General features: G+C 36.0%; 1 protein-coding gene across 5 annotated transcripts in view; it reads left to right on the top strand.

Moving 5' to 3' along the window:
• Window positions 1–27,066, top strand: part of VPS13B (vacuolar protein sorting 13 homolog B) — a 787,290-nt gene that overhangs the window by 319,427 nt on the left and 440,797 nt on the right. For all 5 annotated transcript variants that reach the window (XM_069600522.1, XM_069600521.1, XM_069600524.1 and 2 more), the window contains exons 20-21: window positions 1,618–1,727; window positions 6,775–6,922. In XM_069600522.1, the coding sequence (XP_069456623.1) occupies window positions 1,618–1,727; window positions 6,775–6,922 (258 nt within the window). The remainder of the gene's footprint in view (window positions 1–1,617; window positions 1,728–6,774; window positions 6,923–27,066) is intronic.

Genomic DNA, 27,066 nt, shown 5'->3' with positions numbered 1-27,066 from the left:
CTTTAGTATTTTAAACATTTTCAACATCACTTTTTCAACATGGACTTTTTTCAACTAACCTATCTATCTACCATTTATTGTGATTTCTTTTTTCAGCTCCTACCATGAGGCAGGTACTTTTTTAGATGTTGGAGATGCAGTTGAGGGCAAAACTGACATATTCTTTCCTTCAGATTCTGTTCATCCTAATGGAGCTAATACTATTTTTATAAAAAAATATGTGAAGAAATTTACTATGTTATTTACAGATATACATGACCTGCCCCACATATATTAAGAATGGGACATTCTGGTTTAGTTAAGTTTATGTGAGCTACTTTTATCAGAGAAGGACAAAAATGTTTTAGTTAGTAGGATAGAAACTTGTTACACTGCAGCTTTGTGTTTTATGTCAGAATGTTAGCCTGCATTTCATCTAGACGGCTCTCTCTCTTTGCTTCTGAACATTTAAAGCTGTAATTTACAGTGATTTATTAAGTGGTTATAATGATGCTTCCTTTAGTTCTATAATATAAACAAAAAAAGGAGATAATATTCCATTCTCATGGCCAATATAGACACTGCTGTTTGCCTAGAAAATAGTTTATAATTTTATAATAAAAAACTTTAATAAAATAGTTTATTATATTTTTAATGACAAATACCCAGTTAATAAGCTACAATTCACATTCCATAAAGTACATTAAAGTACATAATTTAGTGGTTTTTGGTGCATTTGCAAATTGTGCAGCAATCACCATTTTCTGATTAGAATGTTTTCATCACTCCCCAGGGAACCACCTTTCTATTAGCATTTGTTTCCCTTTGTTTTCTCCTCCAGCCCTGGCATGCATTGATTTATGGTTTTCCCTGTTCTGGTCATTTCATGTAAGCGCAGTTGTGTAATATGTGACTTTTTGTAACTGGCTTATTTCACTTAGCATGTTTTCAGGGCTTATTCATGTTATAACATGTATCAGTACTTCATTCCATTTTGTGGTTAAATAGTTTTCCATTCTGTGGTTCTACTACATTTTGTTTATCCATTCAGCAATTCTTGGACATTCATCTTTTCCCATTTTTTGGCTGTTGTGAATAATGCGGCTGTGAAAATTTGTGGACAGGTTTTTCATGGATATTTGATTAGTTGATATACCTAGGAATATGATTGTTGGGTCATATTGTAACTTTATGGGCTTCTGTGAGTGGATTAGATTTTAAAGAATATGCCTGCAATGCAAGAGACCCAGGTTCTATCCCCGGTTTGGGAAGATCCCCTGGAGAAGGGAATGGCGACCCACTTCAGTATTCTTGCCTGGAGAATTCTGTGGACAGAGGAGCCTGGTGAGCTACAGTCCATGGGGTCACAAAGAGTTAGACAGGATTGAGCTACTGTCACACACATACACACACTCTGTAACTGTTTATTTTGCTTTTTGAGGAAATACCAATCTGTTTTCCAAATGGTCTGCACTATTTTTTGTTCCCACCAACTATGTATGAAGGTATAATTCCTCCACATCCTTTGCAACACTTATTGTTTGTCTTTTTATTATGGCTATCTGTAATAGGTGTAAAATGATACCAAGCTTATTATTTTTAAGAGGAATATAATAATTTAAAAATCTTGCATTTTAGGTGCTGTACTCCTTTGTAATGTCCAAGGACTAGCAATTAATATTGACCCTATCTTATACACCTGGCTCATTTATCAACCTCAGAAGCGAAGCAGTAAACATATGCAGCAGGTGAGAAGTTTTTATAATTCTCCAAATACCTTTTTCTTATTTAATGAAGTTATATATTTCTTAGCTTGATTTTGTTTATGGAGGTACCAGAATTCTTCTGTTCCCTATTCTACCTGTTTCAAGCAATTTGGCTCTTTAATTTCTATAGAAGAAATTACAGCTCAGAATACACTTGCTTGATTGTTAAAGGGACTTGCTCTACAATTGCTTGGAAAGGAGTTAACTTTAGAGAGAGCAGGTTAGGTAGGCCTATTTTACTGACTCATTCTCAACTAAAGTTTATCAGCAGAGGCAAAGAACACAGAGTAACTTGGCAAGAAAGGAGCCTTCAGTGTTTCCAGGCATGAGCCAGGTGTTCTTATAGAGAGTAGCAGAAATTGAAAGCCAATTCATAAAATATTTTATTTTAATGGTAAATGTTTGGTTTATTTGTAAACTAGAAATTTAAATGATTAACTTGTAATGGTAAAACTTTATCCTGAAGGGTACAGATGAAGTATAGGAAACTAATATACACTTAGATTTTAGAAAGTTTGACAAAATACAAAGTATGAGTAATGGAGAAATTAAGAATAATGACAGGGATGATTTGAGAAAAATTTGTAAATGTTTTTCTTATTGAGGTATAATTGACATATAACATTATATTAATTTCAGATAGCAACAAAATTCGTTATTTGCATATATTACAAAATGATCACCACAGTGAGTCTAGTTAACATCCATCACCACACATAGTTAACATTTTTTTCCCTTGTGATGAGATTTACTCTGTTAGTAACTTGCAAATATACAATGCATATCATTAACTCTCTGAGAAGGAAGTGGCAACCCACTCAAGTATTCTTGAGTGGGATAATTCTGGATAATTCCATGGACATTGGAGCCTAGCGAGCTGCAGTTCATGGGGTTACAAAGAGGTGACATGAATGAGTCACTAGTGTGTGCACGCACACACATGCATTAACTATAATCCTCATATTGTTCATTATGTTTTATAATTGAAAGTTAGTACTTTGGACTGCCTTTACTCATTATAACCCCTTCTCCCCAACTCCCATGTCTCTTGCAACCACCTTCTCTTTTCTGTATGTATGAATTACATGTTTTGGGTTTTTTTTGTATTGTCTTGTTTTATTTTGTTTAGATTCCACATATAAATGTGGTTATTTGCCTTTCTTTATCTGACTTAGCAAAATGGCCTCAGGGTCCATCCCTGTTGTCACAAATACCAAGACTCTTCTTTTTCAGGTCTGAATAATATTTCATTGTATTATAAATTTTTCATTGGTTGTCTTATAACTGATGTGATTATCTCCGGTTCACCATAGATATGCATGATTGCCAGGTATTGTTCTAGCAGCTTAAATAAACTAATGTTTGTTTGATTGATACCAAGCACCTTTAAAAATTTTTGTTTTATTTTTATTACTGTGTTTTATAAGTGGATTTTAGTTAAATATTCCCTGGTGGCTCAGTTGGTAAAGAATTTGCCTGCAATTCTTTGATACCTGGGTTTGATCCTTGGGTTGGGAAGTTCCCCTGGAGAAGGGAACGGCTACCTACTCCAGTATTCTGGCCTGAAGAATTCCATGAATGAAGGAGCCTGGCAGCCCACATAGTCCATGGGGGTCACAAAGAGTTGGACACAACTGAGCAACTTTTACTCAATTATAAATAAATAAATAAATATATATATTTTTAAATTTCAATAATATTGCATTTCATTTAAAACTACAAATATCCAGTCCTCATTCACAGATACAAATAATACTGAGATAAACATTTCTATATTTGCATTTTTCTTTAATTATTCAGTTAGAATATATTTTTAGAAATGTAGTAGTTTCAGGCATGTGGTTTAGCATATTTTAATGCTTTTGTTATACTGCCAGTTTGATTCCAGAATTGGTGTACAATCTGTTTTCATCAGCACTACTATAAAGTGCTGATGAAAACAGATAGAAAAGGCAGAGGAACCGGAGATCAAATTGCCAACATCCGCTGGATCATGGAAAAAGCAAGAGAGTTCCAGAAAAACATCTATTACTGCTTTATTGACTATGCCAAAGCCTTTGACTGTGTGGATCACAATAAACTGTGGAAAATTCTGAAAGAGATGGGAATACCAGAGCACCTGACCTGCCTCTTGAGAAATCTGTATGCAGGCCAGGAAGCAACAGTTAGAACTGGACATGGAACAACAGGCTGGTTCCAAATAGGAAAAGGAGTACGTCAAGGCTGTATATTGTCACCCTGCTTATTTAACTTCTATGCAGAGTACATCATGAGAAACGCTGGTTGGAAGAAACACAAGCTGGAATCAGGATTGCTGGGAGAAATATCAATAACCTCAGATATGCAGATGACACCACCCTTATGGCAGAAAGTGAAGAGGAGCTAAAAAGCCTCTTGATGAAAGTGAAAGAAGAGAGTGAAAAAGCTGGCTCAGCATTCAGAAAATGAAGATCATGGCATCTGGTCCCATCACTTCATGGGAAATAGATGGGGAAACAGTGGAAACAGTGTCAGAGTTTAGTTTTTTGGGCTCCCAAATCACTGCAGATGGTGACTGCAGCCATGAAATTAAAAGACGCTTACTCCTTGAAAGAAAAGTTATGACCAACCTAGATAGCATATTCAAAAGCAGAGATATTACTTTGCCGACTAAGGTCCATCTAGTCAAGGCTGTGGTTTTCTCAGTGGTCATATGTGGATGTGAGAGTTGGACTGTGAAGAAGGCTGAGCGCCGAAGAATTGATGCTTTTGAAATATAGTGTTGGAGAAGACTCTTGAGAGCCCCTTGGACTGCAAGGAGATCCAACCAGTCCATTGTGAAGGAGATCAGCCCTGGGATTTCTTTGGAAGGAATGATGCTAAAGCTGAAACTCCAGTACTTTGGCTACTTCATGTGAAGAGTTGACTCATTGGAAAAACTCTGATGCTGGGAGGGATTGGGGGCAGGAGCAGAAGGGGACGACAGAGGATGAGATGGCTGGATGGCATCATTGACTCGATGGACGTGAGTCTTAGTGAACTCTGAGAGTTGGTGATGGACAGGGAGGCCTGGCGTGCTGCGATTCATGGGGTCACAAAGAGTCGGACACGACTGAGCAACTGAACTGAACTGACCCTGCATATATATATATTATATATTACATATTTTATATACTATATGTAATCTGTTGAACCCCTGTCTCTGGCATTGGCGGCCAGAGTCTTTACCACTGAGCCATCAGGGAAGCTTGCACCCAGAGTGTGAACCACGAACATAAAGATTTTGTTGTTGTTGTTTGGTATTTACAATACCGTAGCTTCTGTTAGTCTCATCTTCAACTGTTGTGCATGAGTTAAATATCAGACTATATAGCACATAATTTTTCTCATATATTAATTTTGATTCTAAACTTGATTGTAACTTCTTAGAGTGCTTCATCATATTCCATGCTTATAAATGATGGCGAGGAAATTCAAAGGATTATGAAATCACTAAATGTTAAGAGCATAAAGAGATTTTCTAGTAGACATCTCCACCCCCTTATTTTGTAGATGAATAAGTTTAAATTAGACTCACTATTTCTTATCTAGGTGTTAAATACTATCTCCTATTTAGATTTGTATAAATATTATCAGTTTCACTAAATACTTAACAGGAAAGTAGATATTCTGTGTTGTGATGTTTCCCACAATGCATGTAATTTTTTCATTTTCTGTTTATCAGTTGTCTTGTCCTTTTAATCAAAGTAATAGTTTGTAACATGATTTGGCTTTTTCCTATTATATCATATGGTTATATAATGTGCATATGTTCTCATTGAAATATTAATTTATAATTTAAGCAATATTAAATAAGCATCAAGTTGGTGAGGCTTGAAGTTGAATCTGTGAAAGTGTGGATGTTGTAGTGTTGAGTGTAACATTAGATCATACTGCTGCCTAACAGCCCCCTCCAGATTCATCATCTGATGCAGCTGTATCACAGTTATCATCTGTTGTTTCCCCAACTGCAATTTCCTGCTCAATTTGTGGCTGAAACCCAACATTTGATGATTGTTTTCCACTCAGTTCAACATTGATCTTTGATCCTACAGCAAACTTAAAAATACCTTTTTTTTTTTTTGCCAAAAATCTGACAAGATTGTATTGGGCGTCATCAGCTGTAACATCAGACTTTATTTCAGTGAATAAAGATGAAACAGCTGTTTTATTTTCGAGATCAGCACTCAGGCATTCAATATAAGATCATAATGTTTTCCAGCTTTCTCTAACTATAGATGTTTTTCTGTGCTTTCTAAATATGCTGTGGATATCACTTTTTCAGAAAAAAGAGAATTTTAGCAATTCTCCCCAAAGTTGGACTGTCTTTATTAATAGTGGACATAATCAGTTTATAGAAGTATTTCCCTGAATATCATTTTATAAGGATAATTTTTCATTTTCTAGTGATCATAATTTTCAAAGTTAATTTTAGTTTCAATTTGCTTCTGCCATGTTATCTTTATACTACTTGCTAAAATTTACATGAAATTTTAATTATTTCCAAGTGCTCTTGGTTTTTGTGCAGAATTCTGATTGAGATTGAAATTGTTAAGCGTCCCTGTGGGTATATGTGAGAGAAACAGTGATAAAAAGGGAGGGCAAGAGTAATTGATTGATTGATTTAAAATGATAAAGCCCCATGTATATAGCATGGAGTATGTAGTCAATTATGTCACAGTATCTTTGTATGGTGACAGATGGATAACTAGACATATCACGATGATCATTTTGTAATGTACAGAAATATCAACTACTGTCTTGTGCACATAAAGTAACATAAAGATGTATCTCAATTATACTTCAGTTGAAAACAAAATATGTGGACATAGAGGGGAAATAGCTAATGATGGTTATCTCTGAAGGTAGAGATTATGGATGGTTATTAATTTAAAAAATAATACTAAATAGTAAAGCATTGACCCCAACATGTGAAGGACTTTCTTCAGTGATGCTATGTTTGTACTTAAGAAATAGTAAATAATTCAGTTTTTCATTTGACTCTCTCCAGCAGCCTGTAATTGCTGTTCCTCTTGTTATGCCAATTAGCAGAAGGAAGGAGGATGAGGTGTCTGTTGGAAGTGCACCCTTGGCAAAGCAACAGTCATATCAGGCATCTGAATATGCCAGCAGCCCTGTAAAAACAAAAACCGTAACAGGTATGTGTCAAAACTCTAAAGGATCTGTGATTTCACCTTCCCTCCTAGCTAAGGAGTAATCCAGGCCACATTTTCATGAAGCTGACCAAGACACAAGACTCCTGGAACAGAGACAAAAGACTTTATTATCTATAGCATTAGCAGTTTTACCAAAGTATTAGCGTGTGTGTGTGTGTGTGTGTGTGTGTGTCTGTGTCTGTGTCTGTGTCTGTGTCTGTGTCTGTGTCTGTGTCTGTGTGTCCCTGCCCTAAGCCTTATTCCCACAGGGTGACACAAAGAGGGCTAAGAGATACCTGTATATAGTGGATTATGTTACAGGAGAGAAACCTCAAGCTTTAAATGGGTAAAAGCTATGCCTCCATTTTCTCTGGGGGAGGAAGGCTCCATATACGTCTTGCAAGACTGTGAGCAAATCTGCTTTTTGCTCAGGTGAAAGACAATATGTTTGTTTTCTGAGGCTGTACACTGTACAGATACCCTTGAAAATACCACTGGAAACAAAGGTACTCTCTGCCTCTACTTGTAAGACAGGCAAAAACAAGAGACCCTTGGAGAATCATCTCCCAGTAGTATGTTTCTTCTTAAAGTGAATCCTTATAGTCCACCCTACATCTCAATCCTCTTTCCTCCCCCTTTGCTTACTTTGTTAGCTATATGAGCTGTGCAAATGTAAAGCATAAATATTCTTCCATAAAACATTATCTTTTATTTCCTTTTATGTAATTTAAAAAACCCGCTTGGTGATTTCAAGTAGTGTTTTAAGTTTCTAATATTATCCCTTAGATATTCAGCTTTATTCCCTATAACGCATACATCCCCAACCATATAAAAAAAGATTTTATATTTTTAATAATCAAAAAACACTTATTGAGTATTTATAATGGGCCAGACTCTGTTGTAAGTAATTTTGTGGGTAGAAATATTAATAAGACATGATTGATGACCTTGAGGAATTTAAAATATGTTTAAATACACAAGAAGGTTCATGCTAGTGTTTGTTTACAGAAAAAGTTAGTTTCCTTACCATATTTAAAAACAACAATGGTAAAAGTACTAACATACATTTTTGTGGAGTTTTATTCATATCTATTATTTTGTGTTCTGTTTCTTAAAATATTATGTTATGTTTGTTTTATGGAATCATTCAACTTCCACCTGTCAGTATCCACAGGCCTTTTGCTCCGTTGAGACTTTATTTTACCATTTGATAAAAAAATGACTATGCTTATTTTTTGTATCATAGGAAGATGGTCTGTAACTTGAATTGATTTTTTAATACAAAATTAGACATTTCCTTTAGATAGCATGCTAAGTTTTATACTTTAAATTGCTTGATCTGGTAATTTACATAATGGTTTATAAATATCAGCTCTTAGTAAATGTTCATTAAGTATCAATTGATAAGTTTAATTTTATATGCACATTAACCTCCTGCTTTACTATATTTAGTCCAGTTCTTTAAACCACATAATAATTAAAGTAATTGTTAAGGATGAGTAAAGATGATAGAAAATACTTCTTTAAATGAAATTGTATGACATAGAACTATATAGAAAATATTTACTATGCATGGAGAAGTTTTATAGGTAAATTCACATTTCATCAGTTGTCTATCAGTTCATGAATGATATTAATATCTGAGGTTTATTTTGCTCTCTTGTGGGTGCTGAGTTGCTTCAGTTGTGTCTGACTCTTTGCCATCCTATGGACTGTAGCCCACTAGGCTTCTCTGTCCATGGGATTTTCCAGGCAAGATTGCTGGAGTGGGTTGCTGTGCCCTTCTCCAGGGGATCTTTCCCAACCCAGGGATTGAACCTGTGTCTCTGAAGTCCTCTGCATTGGCAGGCATGTTCTTTTACCACTGGCGCCACCTGGGAAGCCCCATTTTTCCTTTCTTACACTTTCCCATTTAATTACAAGAAATTAATATTTTAAGAAAAACCTTGAGCATAATCTCTCATCAGTAATTATTACTGTTTAGAATCTGAAAACATAAACAGCACGTTATTCTTTAAAAAAATTAATGCATTTATTTTAAACTTTTTATTGAAGCATAACTGATTTACAGTGTTAGTTTCAGATGTACTAAATAGTGATTCAATTATACGTATACACATAATCATTCTTTTTCAGACTCTTTTACCATACAGGTTATTTACAGAATATTGATTACAATTCCATGTGCTATATATAGTAGGTCCTTGTGGGTGTCTATTGTATATGTAGTAGTGTATGTGTGTTAATCCCAAACTCCTAGTTTATCCTTTTCCCACATGTTGCCCCTTTGCGGAGGCATAAACTTGTTTTCAAAATGTGAGTCTATTTCTGTTTTATAAATAAATCCATTTATCTCATTTTTAAAAAATTCTGTTCGATTCCACATGTAAGTGATATCATACAATATTTGTCTTTCTCTGTCTTACTTAACACTAATGTTGATAATCTCCGGGTCCACCTGCATTGCTGCAGATGGCATTATTTTCTTCTTTCTTATGGCTTTCTTCTTTCTTTCTTCTTTCATTATTCATCTTCGTTATCCATTTTTCTGTCAGTAGACGTTTAGATTGCTCTCATGTCTTGGCTATTGTAAATATGCTGCAGTGAACATTGGAGTGCATTATCTTTTTGAATTATGCCCTGGATATATGCCAAAGAGTGGGATTACTGGATCATATGATATTACCTCACACTGGTCAGATTGGCCACCTTGAAAAAGTCTACAAAACAGTACATGCTGAGGAGGGTGTGGAGAAAAGGGATCCCTCCTACCCTGTTGGTAGGAATGAAAATTGTTGCAACCACTATGGAGAACAGTATGGAGGGTCCTTAAAAGGCTAACAATAAAACTACCATGTGATCAGGCAAATACAGTATTCTTTATTTCAAATTATAAATGTGAACTTTTGCATTTGAGTTGTGGTTCTTTGCATTTGAGTTGTGGATATGGATATTTTCATTTCCTTTCTTTAGTGTTCCCTCATCTCTGGAACCCTTAATTTCCATATCCTGTAGATATTCTCATTACAGTTAATGATGTCTGTATTTCCAGCTACTCAAGCTAGCATAAAAATTGTGTGTGTGCATATGTGTGTTTAGTCATATCTGACTCTCCAACTTCACGAACTGTAGCCCACTAACTTTCTCTGCCCATGAAATTTTTTCTAGGCAGGAATACCAGAGTGGGTTGCCAGTTCTTACTGCAGGTAATCTTCCTGACCCAGGGATCAAACCCAACATCTCCTGCATTGGCAGGCAGATTCTTTACCACTGTGCCACCTGGGAAGCCGTACAATTAGCAGTTATCAAACAAATGCCTGTTCTTGCCTTGTTTATGGACTGTTGGCATGTATAGATGGTAAAAAGCTCTGGATATAACCTTTCTAGTTTATGACCAATGTATTGTGCTCTTTGGATGCCCACCATTATCAGTTCTCAGGAAACCTTGTTGATATTCTCTTTGTTGTTGAGTGCTCAGTATTAATCATTTTCTTTGCTTAGAATTATGTCTCAAAATTTTCTGTTTTCTAGAAAGAGACTCATAGACTTAGAGAATGAACTTATGTTTGCTGCGGGGAGGGTTGGGGGAAGGGATATTTACAGAGTTTAGAATGGACGCATGCACACTGCTATGTAAAATGGATAACCAACAATGGCACTGTGCCAAATGTTATATAGCAGCCTGGATGGGGGAGTATGGTGGAGATTGGATACATGTTTATGTATGGCTGAGTCCCTTTGCTGTTCACTTGAAACTGTCACAACATTTTAAACTGGCTATATCCCAATACAAAATAAAAATAATAATAATTTTCTATTTTATTTTTAATTAGAGTAGACAATTCCTATATTGCTTTCAATTTAAAAATTGAGTCCTTTAAATGTGCCAGTTAGTCAGTACAGTTGCTCAGTCGTGTCCAACTCTTTGCAACCCCATGAATTGCAGCACGCCAGGCCTCCCTGTCCATCACCAACTCCCGGAGTTCAACCAAATTCACGTCCATTGAGTCGGTGATGCCATCCAGCCATCTCATCCTCGGTCGTCCCCTTCTCCTCCTGCCCACAATCCCTCCCAGCATCAGAGTCTTTTTCAATGAGTCAACTCTTTGCATGAGGTGGCCAAAGTACTGGAGTTTCAGCTTTAGCATCAGTCCTTCCAATGAACACCTAGGACTGATCTCCTTTAGGATGGACCAGTTGGTTCCACTTGCAGTCCAAGGGACTCTCAAGTCTTCTCCAACACCACAGTTCAAAAGCATCAATTCTTCGGCGTTCAGCCTTCTTCACAGTCCAACTCTCACATCCATACACGACCACTGGAAAAACCATAGCCTTGACTAGACGAACCTTAGTTGGCAAAGTAATGTCTCTGCTTTTGAATATGCTATCTAGGTTGGTCATAACTTTGCTTCCAAGGACTAAGCGTCTTTTAATTTCATGGCTGCAGTCACCATCTGCAGTGATTTTGGAGCCCCCCAAAATAAAGTCTGACACTGTTTCCACTGTTTTCCCATCTATTTGCCATGAAGTGATGGGACCAGATGCCATGATCTTTGTTTTCTGAATGTTGAGCTTTAAGCCAACTTTTTCGCTCTCCTCTTTCACTTTCATCAAGAGGCTTTTTAGCTCCTCTTCACTTTCTGCCATAAGGGTGGTATCATCTGCACATCTGAGGTGACTGATATTTCTCCCGGCAATCTTGATTCCAGCTTGTGTTTCTTCCAACCAGCGTTTCTCATGATGTACTTACTCTGCATAGAAGTTAAATAAGCAGGGTGACAATATACAGCCTTGACGTACTCCTTTTCCTATTTGGAACCAGTCTGTTGTTCCATGTCCAGTTCTAACTGTTGCTTCCTGACCTGCATATAGGTTTCTCAAGAGGCAGGTCAGCTGCTCTGGTATTCCCATCTCTTTCAGAATTTTCCACAGTTTATTGTGATCCACACAGTCAAAGGCTTTGGCATAGTCAATAAAGCAGAAATAGATGTTTTTCTGGAACTCTCTTGCTTTTCCCGTGATGCAGCGGATGTTGGCAATTTGATCTCTGGTTCCTCTGCCTTTTCTAAAACCAGCTTGAACATCAGGGAGTTCACGGTTCACGTATTGCTGTAGCCTGGCTTGGAGAATTTTGAGCATTACTTTACTAGCATGTGAGATGAGTGCAATTGTGCAGTAGTTTGAGCATTCTTTGGCATTTCCTTTCTTTGGGATTGGAATGAAAACTGACCTTTTCCAGTCCTGTGGCCACTGCTGAGTTTTCCAAATTTGCTGGCATATTGAGTGCAGCACTTTCACAGCATCATCTTTCAGGATTTGAAAGAGCTCAACTGGAATGCCATCACCTCCACTAGCTTTGTGCGTAGTGATGGTTTCTAAGGCCCACTTGACTTCACATTCCAGGATGTCTGGCTCTAGGTGAGTGATCACGCCATCATGATTATCCGGGTCGTGGAGATCTTTTTTGTACAGTTCTTCTGTGTATTCTTGTTACCTCTTCTTAATATCTTCTGCTTCTGTTAGATCCATACCATTTCTGTCCTTTATCGAGCCCATCTTTGCATGAAGTGTTCCCTTGGTATCTCTAATTTTCTTGAAGAGATCTCTAGTCTTTCCCATTCTGTTGTTTTCTTCTATTTCTTTGCATTGATCGCTGAAGAAGTCTTTCTTATCTCTTCTTGCTATTCTTTGGAACTCTGCATTCAGATGCTTATATCTTTCCTTTTCTCCTTTGCTTTTCATCTCTCTTCTTTTCACAGCTATTTGTAGTTACCACTATTTTAATTATTATTTACATTGTGTCATAAGCTATAATGAATTTGTTAAGTTTTTCATATGGTTTTACAAACCTTTTTTCTTATTATTTTTCTTTTCCTTTTACCGTCTTAATTTTAACCTTTTTAAGTGTACAGTTCAGTTGTGTTAAGTACAGAGATGGTACCCTACTCATAATAGTTTTTGACTTAAGGTTTTTCGACTTTATGATACTGTGAAAGCCATATGCGTTCTGTAGAAGCTGTAGTTTGAATCTGAATTTTGATCTTTTTTGAGACTAGCAATATGAGATAGAATTCTGTGGTAATGCTGGGCAGGGGTAGTGAGCCACACCTGTTAGTCAGCCCTGTAACTGCTAGAGTAAAGAACAATAGACTCACAGCCATACAACTATTTTGGTTTTTACTCTCAGTACACTGTTTAATAAGTTACATGAGATAGTCAACAGTTTAGAATCAAATAGGCTCTGTGTTAGATAATTTTTCCTAACTGTAGGCTAATAGAAGTCTTTTGGGCACATTTAAGATAGGCTAGGCTAAGCTCTCGGAGAAGGCAATGGCACCCCACTCCAGTACTCTTGCCTGGAAAATCCCATGGATGGAGGAGCCTGGTGGGCTGCAGTCCATGGGGTTGCTAACAGTTGGGCATGACTGAGTGACTTCACTTTCACTTTTCACTTTCATGCATTTGAGAAGGAAATGGTAACCCACTCCAGTGTTCTTGCCTGGAGAATCCCAGGGACAGGGGAGCCTGGTAGGCTGCTGTCTGTGGGGTCGCACAGTCGGAGATGACTGAAGTAACTTAGCAGCAGCAGCAGGCTAAGCTCTGAAGTTCAGGAAGTTAGGTATATTAAATGCATTTTTAACGTAAGATATTTTCACTTTATGATGGGTTTATCAAGACATAACCCCATCATATGTTGAGGAGAATGTGTATTCACAGTGTTGTGAAATGCACATTTTAATTATTTAACTGAATTTTACAAGTAGCTCTGTCTGTGAATTTATGCCTGAATTCTTATTAAAATAATCTTTTTGTTTTTGTATTTGCAACCTAAGGTCCAAAGTTGGTCTTAAGTTCATCCCCAAGTTATGAGTGCTTCCCAGGTAGTGCTAGTGGTAAAGAACCCACCTGCCAACACAGGAGACGTAAGAAATGTGTGTTTGATTCTTGGGTCAGGAAGATCCCCTGGAGAAGAAAATGACAACCCTCTCCTGTATCCTTGCCTGGGGAATCCCATGGACAGAGGCGCCTGGCAGACAGTCCATTTGGTCACAAAGAGTCAGACACGACTGAAGCGACTTAGCACACACACAGCACACACATTATGTAGCAGTTCCGGCATATGAACACCAAGGTTTGGTGATACTGCACAGGGTTTGATTTTGCTTTTTAATTATTTATCAAGAAGCACACATCCTCTTCCAGTCTCAGTGAAACTGACTTAAGTAGTTGGCTACAGGGGGAACACGTACTTGATGGCTGGAAATGTGTTGACAGCAGAACAGCTCTATTGCAGTGACATAGGCACGTAGGGCAGGCCAAGTCAGAGTGAAAGCATGTTTCACATGAAGATATTATCACAGAATTCGAAATAATCTTCTAGAGAATCTGTGTATCTTTCAAAACAAAGAAGCCATTCACAGTTATGACATCTGTCTATCCTATGTTTTGGAAATGGTTTGAGTGTTAATTTGGAACTCTTGATGAAATTGTCTGATGTCTGTAATGGAGATGAAAACTTTAAAAAACAGTATCCTTCATAAATGATAGCTCTTTAAAAAATACTACCCATTTTCATCTTACAATGTTATGTACCTCTAAAGTCTAAAGTACTGTAAGTACTTTAAAATAATAGAAGAACTTTTAATTTGACTCCTTAAATACTACCAAGAACAATGAAGGTGAAAAACTAATTGGCCAATGTCTGTTGGCCAGAGGAGCTTTAGTTTTTAACGAATGAATGGAAGTTGAATATGTAGAGACAGCCTCTGTATACCACTGTTTCATGAAATTTGACTGTACTGAAACTTGGGTATGTCAATAGTTATAGTGAGGCAAGTGGGAAAGAAGGAAAAATTAGAGCTACTGTAAAGTTTATAATTTATACAGTGAGATTACAGATAAAGTAGAATATAAGATCTTATAAGCAGGTATAAGATTTAACAGAGAATTGCCACTTTGAGGAAAATGTAAGAAGATAAAGTATATATCATTATATGTCAGTTTAGTTAATTGTCTCTCTGCAAATAAGTATTGATGCAGGATAAGTACTGATTTCCTTGCATTGCTTCAGAGAATGTAAGATTAGTAAATATATAGTTTTTTAAGGCAAGCTCCTTGGTTTTCACATGGAAGTAATATGCTCCTTATAAGAAAATAAAACATGATATTACACTTTGCCAAGTATTTTTTATTAGTTTATCAGTTTAACACTTTAAGCTTGAAATGCCTTCATCTAAAAAATCATTCTATCCAAGGCAGTATAACTTACAGGATGGTTTTAAGGAGGTACATTTCTAATTTTTGCTGATACTAGTTGCTCCTGAAGGTGCTGATATATTCTGGATTCTAATTTTGTAATAATTTTTGATTGTAAGTAAAATGGGGCATACCAATATAGTTATTCATCTAAATCTGCTTAAGTGAAGTGAAGTTGCTCAGTCGTGCCTGATACTTTGCAATCCCATGGACAGTAGCCTGCACCAAGCTCCTCCGTCCATGGGATTTTTTAGGCAAGAGTACTGGAGTGGGTTGCCATTTCTTTAAGTCATTGTTACTATGAGTAAGCTTAAATGTTGAGCAGATATGTTCCTAATTATAGTGTGGAATTAGTATTCATGTACAAGAAATATATTTTTGTGGATTTATGTATATTAGAAGTTGCTCACTTTAATCATGTAATTTAGCATAAAATTCCCTTCTTTTGTGATTAATTATTTAGTTTCATAGGAAAATATTAAAGCGTGAGAGTACACACTAATGTATAATGTGTAATTGATTTTATTGTCTCAGGGGTAAAATGTAGATCTCAAAAATTTTCCCCTTATAGAATAAAGAAAGGTTTAAAATAAAATGAAGTTTATCTAATGAAGTATGTTTAAAATAAAAGAAATTAAAAATATTATTCAGAAAGTAATCAGAGACCTTAATGAAATATAGATTTATTAAAGTGTTCTTTTCCCTTTTTTACTTTGTAAGAGAATTTATTTGTAAACTTAAAACTTGTGGGAAAAACTATTATCAGTCTATAGATTTAAAAATTCTACTTAATATTCACATTAACTTATACATTGTTTCTGTGCTACCTTGGGTAATAAACTATTCTGTGCTATTCTGGGCAGTAATTTATAATGAGACAATTTGTAAGCTTACTTTGCTAAAGGATTCCAATGGTTGCCAGATGATCATATGATATTTTAGCCATCATCCAGATGGCTCTAACTATAGACTAGTTGCCCGGTTCCAGCCCCGGTGGATCCAGGGTGATTCGAAGGTGGGGACGGAGTCGGCGTCTCTGGAAATAACTTATTTAATTACAGATAGAAAGGGATTAGAAGATTAGCGGAGAAAAAGAGGCTGAATAACTTGGTTCACATGGGATACCATTCACCACCTACGTAGGCCACAGGCGTCTTCCCGTTCTCCAGAAGGAGAGGTGGCACTCAGGCCCCCCCGGTCCTATCTTAGAAGCCCAGGCAAAATTAGTAGGCTTGGCGGGTACCCATGTACCAGATGGGAATTCGGCCAGAAAATAGTAGGAGAGAAAAAAGGGGGCTGAATAACTTGGTTTACGTGGGATACCAATAAAATTCCAAGACAAGGAATTTGCACCATCTACGTTGGGCCACCGGTGCCACTTGAATATCGGAAGGTGCCCCTCCTTGGGCTCCTTCTCGCGTGGTCTTGAAAACCGGGGCAAATAAGTAGACTTGGAGGGCACCCACGCTCCAGATGGGAATTCAGCCCGAAAAATGGGGAGCAGAAAAGAACGACATGAGGGAATCAGTCTTTCTGGAAACTGATCCGATTTCTTTATTTTTGGGTTTGCTTATATACCTTTTGTTACACATAGGGATGAATACAGAGTCACGTGGGGGTCAGCAGTCCTGACCTTTATCAAAATCAGGTGCTTCACATAAATGTATAAAAAAAAGGTCTTAGGGATATTACATCATCTTCTGGCCATGAGTGAGACCTGCTGACATTTTATGATCCTTTCTTTCTGATAACCAAAAAACTTATTTCTTCCAAGGGTGTTTTTTCTTAAACCAGGCACCACCCTCCAAATAAAGTTACATTCCTATAGGGTGAGGGTGTAGTGAGTTACAATCAAGAAAGGAATTTATTTAACCCAAGGTTAACATGATTAGTCTTAAAGGTTAACACTTATTTCTCCTATATGCTTAAAGGTTAATACTTATTTCTCCTATATGTTTAAAGGTTAATACTTATTTCTCCTATATGTTAGTTATATTCATTATAAGGGTAGGGAACATGGAGATTTAGCAGCAAACATCAGCCCGACAAATGAAAATCCTTTCACCAATGCTCCTCTTAAGATCTATTTAGTCTTAAGATATGATAGAGTTACATTTTTACATAGCAAGGACACAGTGATTTATAACAAAGTACAGTGATCTATTACAAAAGAGAAAATCCATTAACTCAAAAAGTCTAGTATTGCTAACATCAAAAACTACCATATTTCCTTTGCTATATTCCAAATAGATTGATTAATATATTCCCAGGTACCTAAGGATATAGAGGCCTGGCGGCGATCATTGACTCAACAAGAAGAAAAAGTCCTATGCTTATTAAGACTCTCAAAATACTCCAAAACTCTCTGTGCTGTTTATGGTTGAGAGGTAGTAAACAATCATGTGCCTAGTGGCGGCAGTAAGGATAATCCTGTCATACAAGCTAGTCTGTCAGCAGAGAGGTTTGACCTGAGACATCCTTGTCCCACCCAGAGCAGGGAATTAGCAGCAATTATTGACACAACAAATGAAGAGACCCTTCACCAATATAATTCCTAACTAACTATACTAATAATTTCTAACTCCCCCAAAGAATTTGCCTTTAGTAAGTCTAAAACATCTCGTGCCTCTCAGGTTGGGAGGCTGTAAGCAATCACATGTGGCTGGACAAACCTATACAAGTGGGCTAGATAACCTTCAGAGGAGTCCGTAAGCTGAAACACTCTTGTCACGCCCAAGAGTTTTTATTGTCTTGGAGCTGCACGTTTACTCCTTCTCCGAGAGAAACGGTTATGGGGGAGAGCGCCCCGTAAAGTCAGAGGTGTAGGTGAGAGCATAAAACAGACTCTGGTTTTGGGGTTAGATGCTCGGGAACAGGGGGTTTCCTGAGGCTTGATCACGCCTTTGCATATGCCAAGCCTCCTTCCTCATGACCTTTGCCATGGGCGGAATTCCTCACGCTGGCCCCCGGCAACTAGTTTTTTAACGTTTAATTTTTATGTTACATGAACATCCCTGGATCACTTGATGATGATCTTTTATGGACATGTCTGATAATTGCACTACTCACTTGGCACGACTGCATACCTGAATGTCTGGCACTGCTAGTGTTCATATGAGGAGTCCTAAAGTAAATCATAGGCTCTGTTAAAAAATGTAATTTATACATTTTTTAGTGTGTCCTGTGTGTCCAGAAGAATGCTTCTAATGTTTGCTGATTCATTTCAAGAATGTGTTAAGTTTGTTAAACTAGGTTTATTAATTTTTATATGTAAATATACTACGGTTTGTATAGCACGCTCATAATGCCTTTTCTTCTTGAAGCCTCAGTTTTCAAGAATTAGACCAGTCATTATTTCATATTTAATTTAAAAAAATACTTGTTTCCTTACCTCCTTGGCCTTTTTTTTTTTTTTTTTAATTTTTCTGAGACAGTAAGAGGAAATTGATGTATGGTTTCTTTTAATATGTCCAAGTTTAACTCTCATTTTTACTTTGAAAGTAGAATATAGACTTCACTGAATTTTGTCAGAGGAGATAGCTTTTTAAAAATTTCTTTTTAAATGGAGGATAATTCCTTTACAATATTGTATTAGTTTCTGCTATACAACAGTGTGAATCAGCCATAAATATACATAGATCCCCCCACCCTTGAGCTTCCCTTCCACCCTCCACACCCATCTCACCCCTCTAGGGTGAGACCACCGAGGACCTGGTTGAGCTCCCTGTGGAACTTCCCACTAGATATCTGTTTTATACACGGCATTGTATACATTTCAATGCTACGTTCCAGAGAAGATAGATGGTAAATTATTTAAATATTGAGAAGGTACTTTTACATTCTCCATCGTATTGGAGTTAGTTTATTCACTAACTCACTAATTATAGTCCTCACTACCTTACTCCTTTGCCTTTTAAATGTCCTAACCCAAGTGTAGAATGAAACAGGATAAAGTAGAAAAAACTAACAAAACTACTATTTTTAGTTTCCTTGAACACAACTGATACAGGCTCACATTTTGATTACAGTAGTAAGAGAATGAGTTAAAACAAGTACAGAGAACACAAACTATTTGAAATAGTTTATCTTTAGAGTATTATCCTTCAAACTTTTTTCTTAGTACTTTTCTATGAGTAAAAAATCTCAGGTAAGCATTCACGAGTCATTTGAGTCATGCATTAAATATGTTTAACACTATATTAATATAGAGCATGTAAGATAATTTTAATTTTAACATTTGAATCTTACTATTTTGATAGAATTTTAGTAATACATCAATAATATTGTAGTGAGAGTAATACTCTGCTTCATTGAAAAAATAGTTTAATACTTCATTGTAATAACAACTTAAAGATTTAATTCTTAATTCAGATTATTACAGTAGTGGCTGACATAACTGAAAATCTCCCTTACTGAGAGATTCGTTGACCTGAGCCTGGGAATGTCTTTAATGATGCACACAGGACACTTATTTTTCATTCTCATCCATTTTGAAAAGGTTTAGTACATTTCTGTCTTGCTTGTATAAATAAGATATTCTTCTAAATTAGTGGAAAGATGTTGCCTTATTCTTTTAAATAAGTTAGTGGCATCTTTATTTGTTAATGTTTTTGTTCGTGGTATCTTTAACTCATATGTTTGGCCCTTTGTGTTTTACAGGAATCTTTTAAAATTGAGGAATAATTTATAATTATTATATTTTAAATATTTAGATTATTATTTATAATTTATTAATTATTATTTATAATTTATAATAAAGTAGATAATTTATTTTCCCTAAATGTAGATAATCAAATTTGTCAATTTGATTAAATGTGTATACGTAAATTATAATATGCATCAGTTAACTGAAACAGAAGAGTGCCGGTTCCTTCCGTTACTGAGTGTCTTCTCTTCCTTCAGTATATTTAATGTAGTGTTACGTGCTTTCTTCTGTCATGGGAAAGATACACAGTGCTTTTCCACTTTACTAAATATTAACGGTATGTCCTTATTTTTGAGTAAAAGTAAGTATGAGTGACTATTCTCATATATATCCCCTGTAGCTCAGTAGATGGTCTTGTAGTTTTATGCAGCACATTTGGGGACACTGCTGTATTGGGATCCAAAACACAAACAGAGAGAGTCTGTCATATGTGGTCCAGGTGGGAGGGTCTCAAGGAGCCAAGTTAAACTGAACAAAGTATTGGGTAATGTAGTTCAAGAATTCTGGATGGAGAAATGATTAAAAGAATAAAAAATCAATAACGTCTCCACAAACATGCAGCTTAGGCAGAAAGTCATTGGTATAATGACCAGTAAATGTGGAAATGGAAGGAGCGAGAGCCAGATAAGCTAGGCTGGGCATGAAGGTGAGTAGTTCTTGAGGAAGTAAGCCCAATGGTATGTTTAAATCATGTTGTAGCACTTTGCAGCCTATGTAGGCTATGCAGTGTTACTACAAGGTCTGTGCAGGTACAACTACTAACATTGCCTCATTTTCTCCTAACTAATAGGAGATTGCCTTACTGGAGAAGGAATTTACATTTCTAAATTAGGAAGGACTCTCTGATAGCAAGAGAGGAAAACTGTATTCAAATAATTTTAAGTTAAAAGAAAAGGGGAGGGGGGAAATTGATTGATTCTGATAACCAAAATGGTAAGAAAGATAAATACAATACAAATCTTGTCTTTGGAATGACTTTGAATCTGATTCCACTCTGTGAGGATTCTTGTGTTTTCATTTTGGTTTATCTCTCTCTTATTATATGAATGTGTGTGTATTTGACCTAGCATGGCTGTGGTACCTCTGGACTCGAATGCTTAGCTCTGATCAAAGAGACAATGATATGGTCCAGTACTTGTTGAAAAAATATTGGAAGCAGTTTTCTTTGGGCTTTCTTGGCTCATATGCACACATCTTGGACAATCACTGTGGTCAAGGAGGTTAGACATTATGACTTGGCCAGTGGCAGCCCAGCTTGGGTCAAGTGTCCAACCTCTGTGTTCAAGGGTGTGAGATATGGATACCAGAAAATGTAGGGATAGCAGAAACATGGCTCCTGGGGATAATTTTTTAAAGGCAATCATCTATCTCGATTCACGTCTACTAATTTTTCATTTTATGCTTAATCACAGCAGTTTTAAAACACAAAATGTTGATTGTATAACATATAGACTAAATCACACTTATGCATTTCTGTTTTGATAGGAATAACATAAGTGAATTTTGAAGGTTTTGCATGCGTGAATGGAGGGCAGGGTGAAAAATAATTTAGAAGACCAAGACATGGGATGCATAAGATTGCAAACTTTATGGCAGGTGTTCATTTGTTTTGTTTCTCAACCTATAGTTTATTCATGTGGGGAAGAGGAATTAGGAGGTGTTCTGTTATATATAGTTTTGAAAATAAAGTTCTACCTTGCAGAATTTATTAATTTTGAAACTGTTTCATTATAAACAGTTATAAGCAGATTCATTAATTAGAATTATAACAGAATTTAAAATTTGTCAGTTAATTTTGAAGTTTTTTGAGAATATATGGTGATATTAAGTACATGGAAAGGTTTTCAAATGTATGGTCTTCTTTGGAAATGAGTTGTTCTAATATTTTATACAAACTGGCAAGAATTCAGCAAAAATTCAACCAAATTGTTTTGTATGCAGTCTTTTTTCCCTTCTTTTGCAGTCAGAACAAGATTATAGTTTCCAGATGAAATTCTGAATGTCACATAGTGATGACATATATTTTCCTGGTTGGCTCGGCATGAGATGCACTTTTGCATGCCATGTCACGCTGACTTGCAGAATCCAAAAGCCATTATTTCCCAAGGGGCTTTCAGGAGTGATAGTATCAAATGTAGTTTGTATTTTAATGAAAAGTCTCAGGCATCATTGCAGTTCTTATGGCAAGTTGCTTAAAGGTTTATATATTATCCAAACTCCAGAAATTTAAAATAACATTACTATGTAAAGGTCACTTTTTCTTTAGGTTATTTAATTTTATATTGCCAAACAGTCAGTGAGTGAATGTTGTTTGGTCATGTCCAACTCTTTGTGACCCCATGGACTGTACAGTCCATGGAATTCTCCGGGCCAGAATACTGGAATGGGTAGCCTTTCCCTTCTCCAGGGAGTCTACTCAACCCAGGAATCTATCCTATGTCTTTCACATTGCAGGTGGATTCTTTGCCAACTGAGCCACCAGGGAAGCCCATGAATACTGGCGTGGGTAGCCTATCCCTTCTCTAGCATATCTTCCCAACCCAGGAATTGAACTGGGGTCTTCTTCATTACAGGCAGATTCTTTACCAGCTGAGCCACCAGGCAACCCCATTGCCAAATAGTGTTGCCTAAAACCATGATCAGTGTGAAGTATAGATCAATAATTATTAAGGTATAGTAGGAAAACTAGTAGGTTAGTGACAGAAATAAACGGTTTTAACCCAGTTCCCCTCCCATGTTAAGCTAACCTCAGATAGCCGCAATTTATTTTTAATATGGTAATAAGTGTACCCAACTATCTTACAGTTTTAAGTCTTAAGTAAGATATGTGAAAGTTCTTTATATGTGTATGGTAAAATGCAATTCAGATAAAACATATGATCACATCTTTTATGTTTGCATTTTAAGAGGAAAGGTACAGACTTCAAGCAAAGTGAAGCTTATTTTATTTATTAGGTTTTGACAGTACAGTGTAGTTTTATTTTTTCTTGTTTATTTGATCATAATCATTCTAAAGCTGACTTAAAACCCAGTATTTCTGTTTATGTCTATATAATAACATTTAATTCATACTGATGATCTTTCTATTTTACATTTGTTTTAACTTACTTGCTTTATTGCTTCTTTTCTTCTATTTCCTTCTTTTTTTCTTTTAAGGTGTCTCAGGTTCAGTTCCCTGGACAGCTCTGTTTGGATATCTTACAGGCAGGTCCTTAAAGCCAAACTGTATCAAATGTGTACAACTCTGTACCTACCCTTAACACCATTGCCCATGTTGCTCAAGGCTGAAACCCAGGACTCATCTTTAGTATCTCCTTGCCCTATCTGTTCTGCCTCCAAGTTATTCTTAGTGTTTTTATTTCAGTCTGTTTGTATGCTGCTTCCTAGTCAGAACTGTATAATTCTTATATAGGATAATGTAAGGGTATCCTGATTAGTCTCCCTAGTGTCATTTCCAGATTATTTTATCATCTGTTGTCTAGATGATAGCAAGAGTCATCTTACTAAAAATCTAAATTGGATCATTTTATTCCCTACTTGAAATGCTTTTGTGACTTCCTGTTACGCTTAAGGTAGAATCCAAACTCCTTACTGAGGCTGACAAGAGTTCGACCTGATCCTCTCTCTGTAGGCTTCTTTCATTTCATCTTTTGTCATTTTGTGTTACATTGATCATCTTTCACTTCTTCAAACACTGCATGCTTTTTCTTGCCTGGGATCTTTTGCATGTTCTGTTTCTATTGCTTCCATTGCTGTTTTCATAACTATTAAGTTTTTATTTAAATGTTACCCTCTCAATGAAGAAACTTTTCCCTTTCAGTCTTTCTAAAATAGGTCTGTGCCATTCTTCCAAGCTTCCCTACCGTAGGACCTCTTTTCTGTCCTCATAATGCTTATCATACTGTATCTGACTTACTCACATTTGTATTCCCAGAATCTAACAGCTATTTCTAGCATTGAGCAAATTAAGTAAATAATTGCTTCATGAATGAATAAATTCTATTTCTTTAGTTATTTTTATTTAGGGACATAGTAATCACATTCCTTAGCCTTATTTATCTTCCATCCTTTATTGATTTAAACTGACATCCTGCAACTTTTCAAGTTTGCTCCCACATTCCCCAGGGATATTTCTCAAATATTTGGGAGAGGTAGCAGCTTGTATTTTTCTTATCTTTGGCAAGAAGTATATTTCTTTCCAGTGACATCAGAGTCATTATTAGGATTATGAGTGAGTTAACAACTTCTTTTCTGTAGCTATGCGTTTGCGGTACAGGCTCAGTCACTAAGTCATGTCTGACTCTGTGACCCCAAGGACTGTAGCCCGCCAGGCTCCTGTCCATGGAATTCTCCAAGTAAGAATACTGGAGTGGGTTGCCAATTTCCTTCTCCACATAATGATAAAATTTTCTAAAACAGGTCTGTGCTACCTACCCATTTAGTAAGTTTGTTATTCATTCATTTCTGTCTTTCCAGTGTAAGCTCCTCAAAGACATGATCTCCATCTTTATGCTTCTTTGTTTCTGAAGGTCCTAGCAAATGTAGGCAATCAATAATGCTTATTGAATTGAACTAAGCAACTTTCCATAGCTCATAAGTCTTGGAAGGGGATAGCATTTTCCTCTGTCGCATTTTCAACTGTTTTCTAAGCCACACCAATGGAATGGAAGAATAGCAATATAAGAAGATACACAAATCTGCCTTTATTTCTGTTGTGTTGTGATTCCCTAAATCCTTATGAGATCTCCTTCAGAGTAAGGAATTGGGGGATTGAGAGACAGGTGGTGTGATTCCTCTTCTGCTGTGTTCTTCAATCCATCATTTTTTTCCAGTAGTCTTGCCTTCAAGAAATAGTAAGGAGGACAGTCTGACTGAAGCAGAAAGTCCCGGGACCCGGGATTGAAGAGGAAGTCAAAAGGACAGTAGGGATCCTGATCCTGTAGGAATTTATGAGCCATTTTAAGGACTTGGGCCAGTAAAATTAAGAGTAAATACATGACTGAACAACTTGATTTCCCAGTAACATACAGGAGAAACTAAAGATTGATACAGTTTTTTTTCTTGGTGATTATTGAAAACTTTAAATAAAATGAAACTATAAATCATAAATATGTACCTTACACAAAAGTACGTTTTAAAAACAATGTCAATACACTACTAGGGAAAGATTTATTTAAAGAAGATGCACATATAATTTTTTCCTCTTTTTAAAATATTAATGATTGATTTCAACTAATGCTTACTGAGCAAGGCATTCTTATTATTTCATGGTGCTACATGAAATGAATATAGGAAACATGGATTGTCCTTGCAGTGAAATGAATACTGTCTTGGTTTTAGCACTACGAAAACTGAATTGCATTTTACTGAATAAAGTACATAATTATATAAATTGGTGGTTAGAAGTCTTAATGTTTAAAAGAAAAATTGCTATAGGAATTTTTTTTTCTTAATTTCCCATTAGAAGTCCTCCTTCCTTATTGACCAAAAACCAAAGTTGGCCTACTTTTGTTACAGCATCTCTCTAAGACTCTTATGCAACAGATGATAGAAGCTTGGAACAGAAATGGCTTAATTTTGAGAAACACTTACTCTGGGAGCTGAATTCTACTGTCATTGAACAAATGTTTTTTGATTCCTTAGTATCATTAAGTAACCTTGTTATGATGAGAATCTTGAACTTCAGGAACATAAACCATTTGGTATCAAATGTCATTATTTGGTGCCATTGTTCTAGACATACTATAGGATACTCAGAGTTACCATTTAACCATTGATACCATTACTTAAATCCTCAAAATAAGAACAGAGGTTTTGGACGTACATTGTTACCAGGTTCCAGTTCAGCCATGAGAAGGTAAAAGGATGTTCTGATGTAAATCATTGACTGACATATGGAGGCAAAAAATATAGACATTTACTTCTGTGGCTTGGAGTTTCAGGCTTTATGCTTTTTCAGCCAATTTTATCTAGCTGGTGTTAGATTAATAAATATATACATAAAGATCCTTTCTCATTGAAAGAGTAAGAATAGTGGGGAGGGGCAGGCAGAATATATCTTTGAAGTCCATCTATTAACCACTGCATTTATTGCTGTACAGTATTACTGTGCTCTTCTGCTTCCATTGGAGAAACAATACTGAAACTTTTGCATTATACCATGAAGAATTAAATATATTATACAGAACTATGTCAGAATTCTATGAGATTATAGAGGAAGGGCCAAATCTAATTTGGGGAATTCAGTGACTGTTTCTCAGGAAATGATGTTTAAGGTAGCACTAAAACATTGTGAATAAAAAAGGAAAGTCACTTTGTTTCAGATCTGGTAATCTTCAAGTTTTTTCTATATCTTCTGTATCTTGTCTCATATCAGTAATTTTTAATTATTATTCTCTATATTTAAAGTAATTTAATGAACTTCTTATTACACAATGCAACATTTAACATGAGTAGTATTCTTGACTTTAGATGTACTTATTATTGACTTCTGACGTTAGATTAGTCCCCAGCATGTAGTAGATGTTACAGACATTTTGGTTAAATAAAGTGTGGTTCAAAATTGGCAGTATTATAGAGTATGCCTGTGCTACCTTTAAAATGTACATAATTACAGAAAAAATTATCTTTTGAAAATACAAGCTTGTCTTCCTATTCTGTTGTCTTTTAGATAATATGATGGATTGAAAATTAGTGTATCTAAAATAGGAGCTTTTACACTTCTAATAGCCTGATCATTCTACTTAAAGAGATTTTTAAACTGATTATATTTTTCATAGCTTTTTGGAAAACACTTTTAAGCCACATAGAGATTTCAACACCTTGTATAACTTCTTAAATCATAATATCAGCAAATACAGCTTTTGGTGTGTAATGACTTGAAATATCACTTAACAGTCAGGTAATGATGTCCAATCTGCTTGATAATATTAACATTTATTAGATGGTTTTATTTTCAAATTGTAATAACATTATTTATACAACACTAATATTCTCTGACACTGTTTCTACTGTTTCCCCATCTATTTCCCATGAAGTGATGGGACCAGATGCCATGATCTTTGTTTTCTGAATGTTGAGCTTTAAGCCAACTTTTTTGCTCTCCTCTTTCACTTTTATCAAGAGGCTTTTTAGTTCCTCTTCACTTTCTGCCATAAGGGTGGTGTCATCTGCATATCTGAGGTTG

Source organism: Ovis canadensis, chromosome 9, assembly GCF_042477335.2.
Source record: "Ovis canadensis isolate MfBH-ARS-UI-01 breed Bighorn chromosome 9, ARS-UI_OviCan_v2, whole genome shotgun sequence".
Classification (NCBI taxonomy): Eukaryota; Metazoa; Chordata; class Mammalia; order Artiodactyla; family Bovidae; genus Ovis; species Ovis canadensis.
Note: the sequence above shows the minus strand (reverse complement) of the source record. Positions and strands in the feature narration are given on the sequence as shown.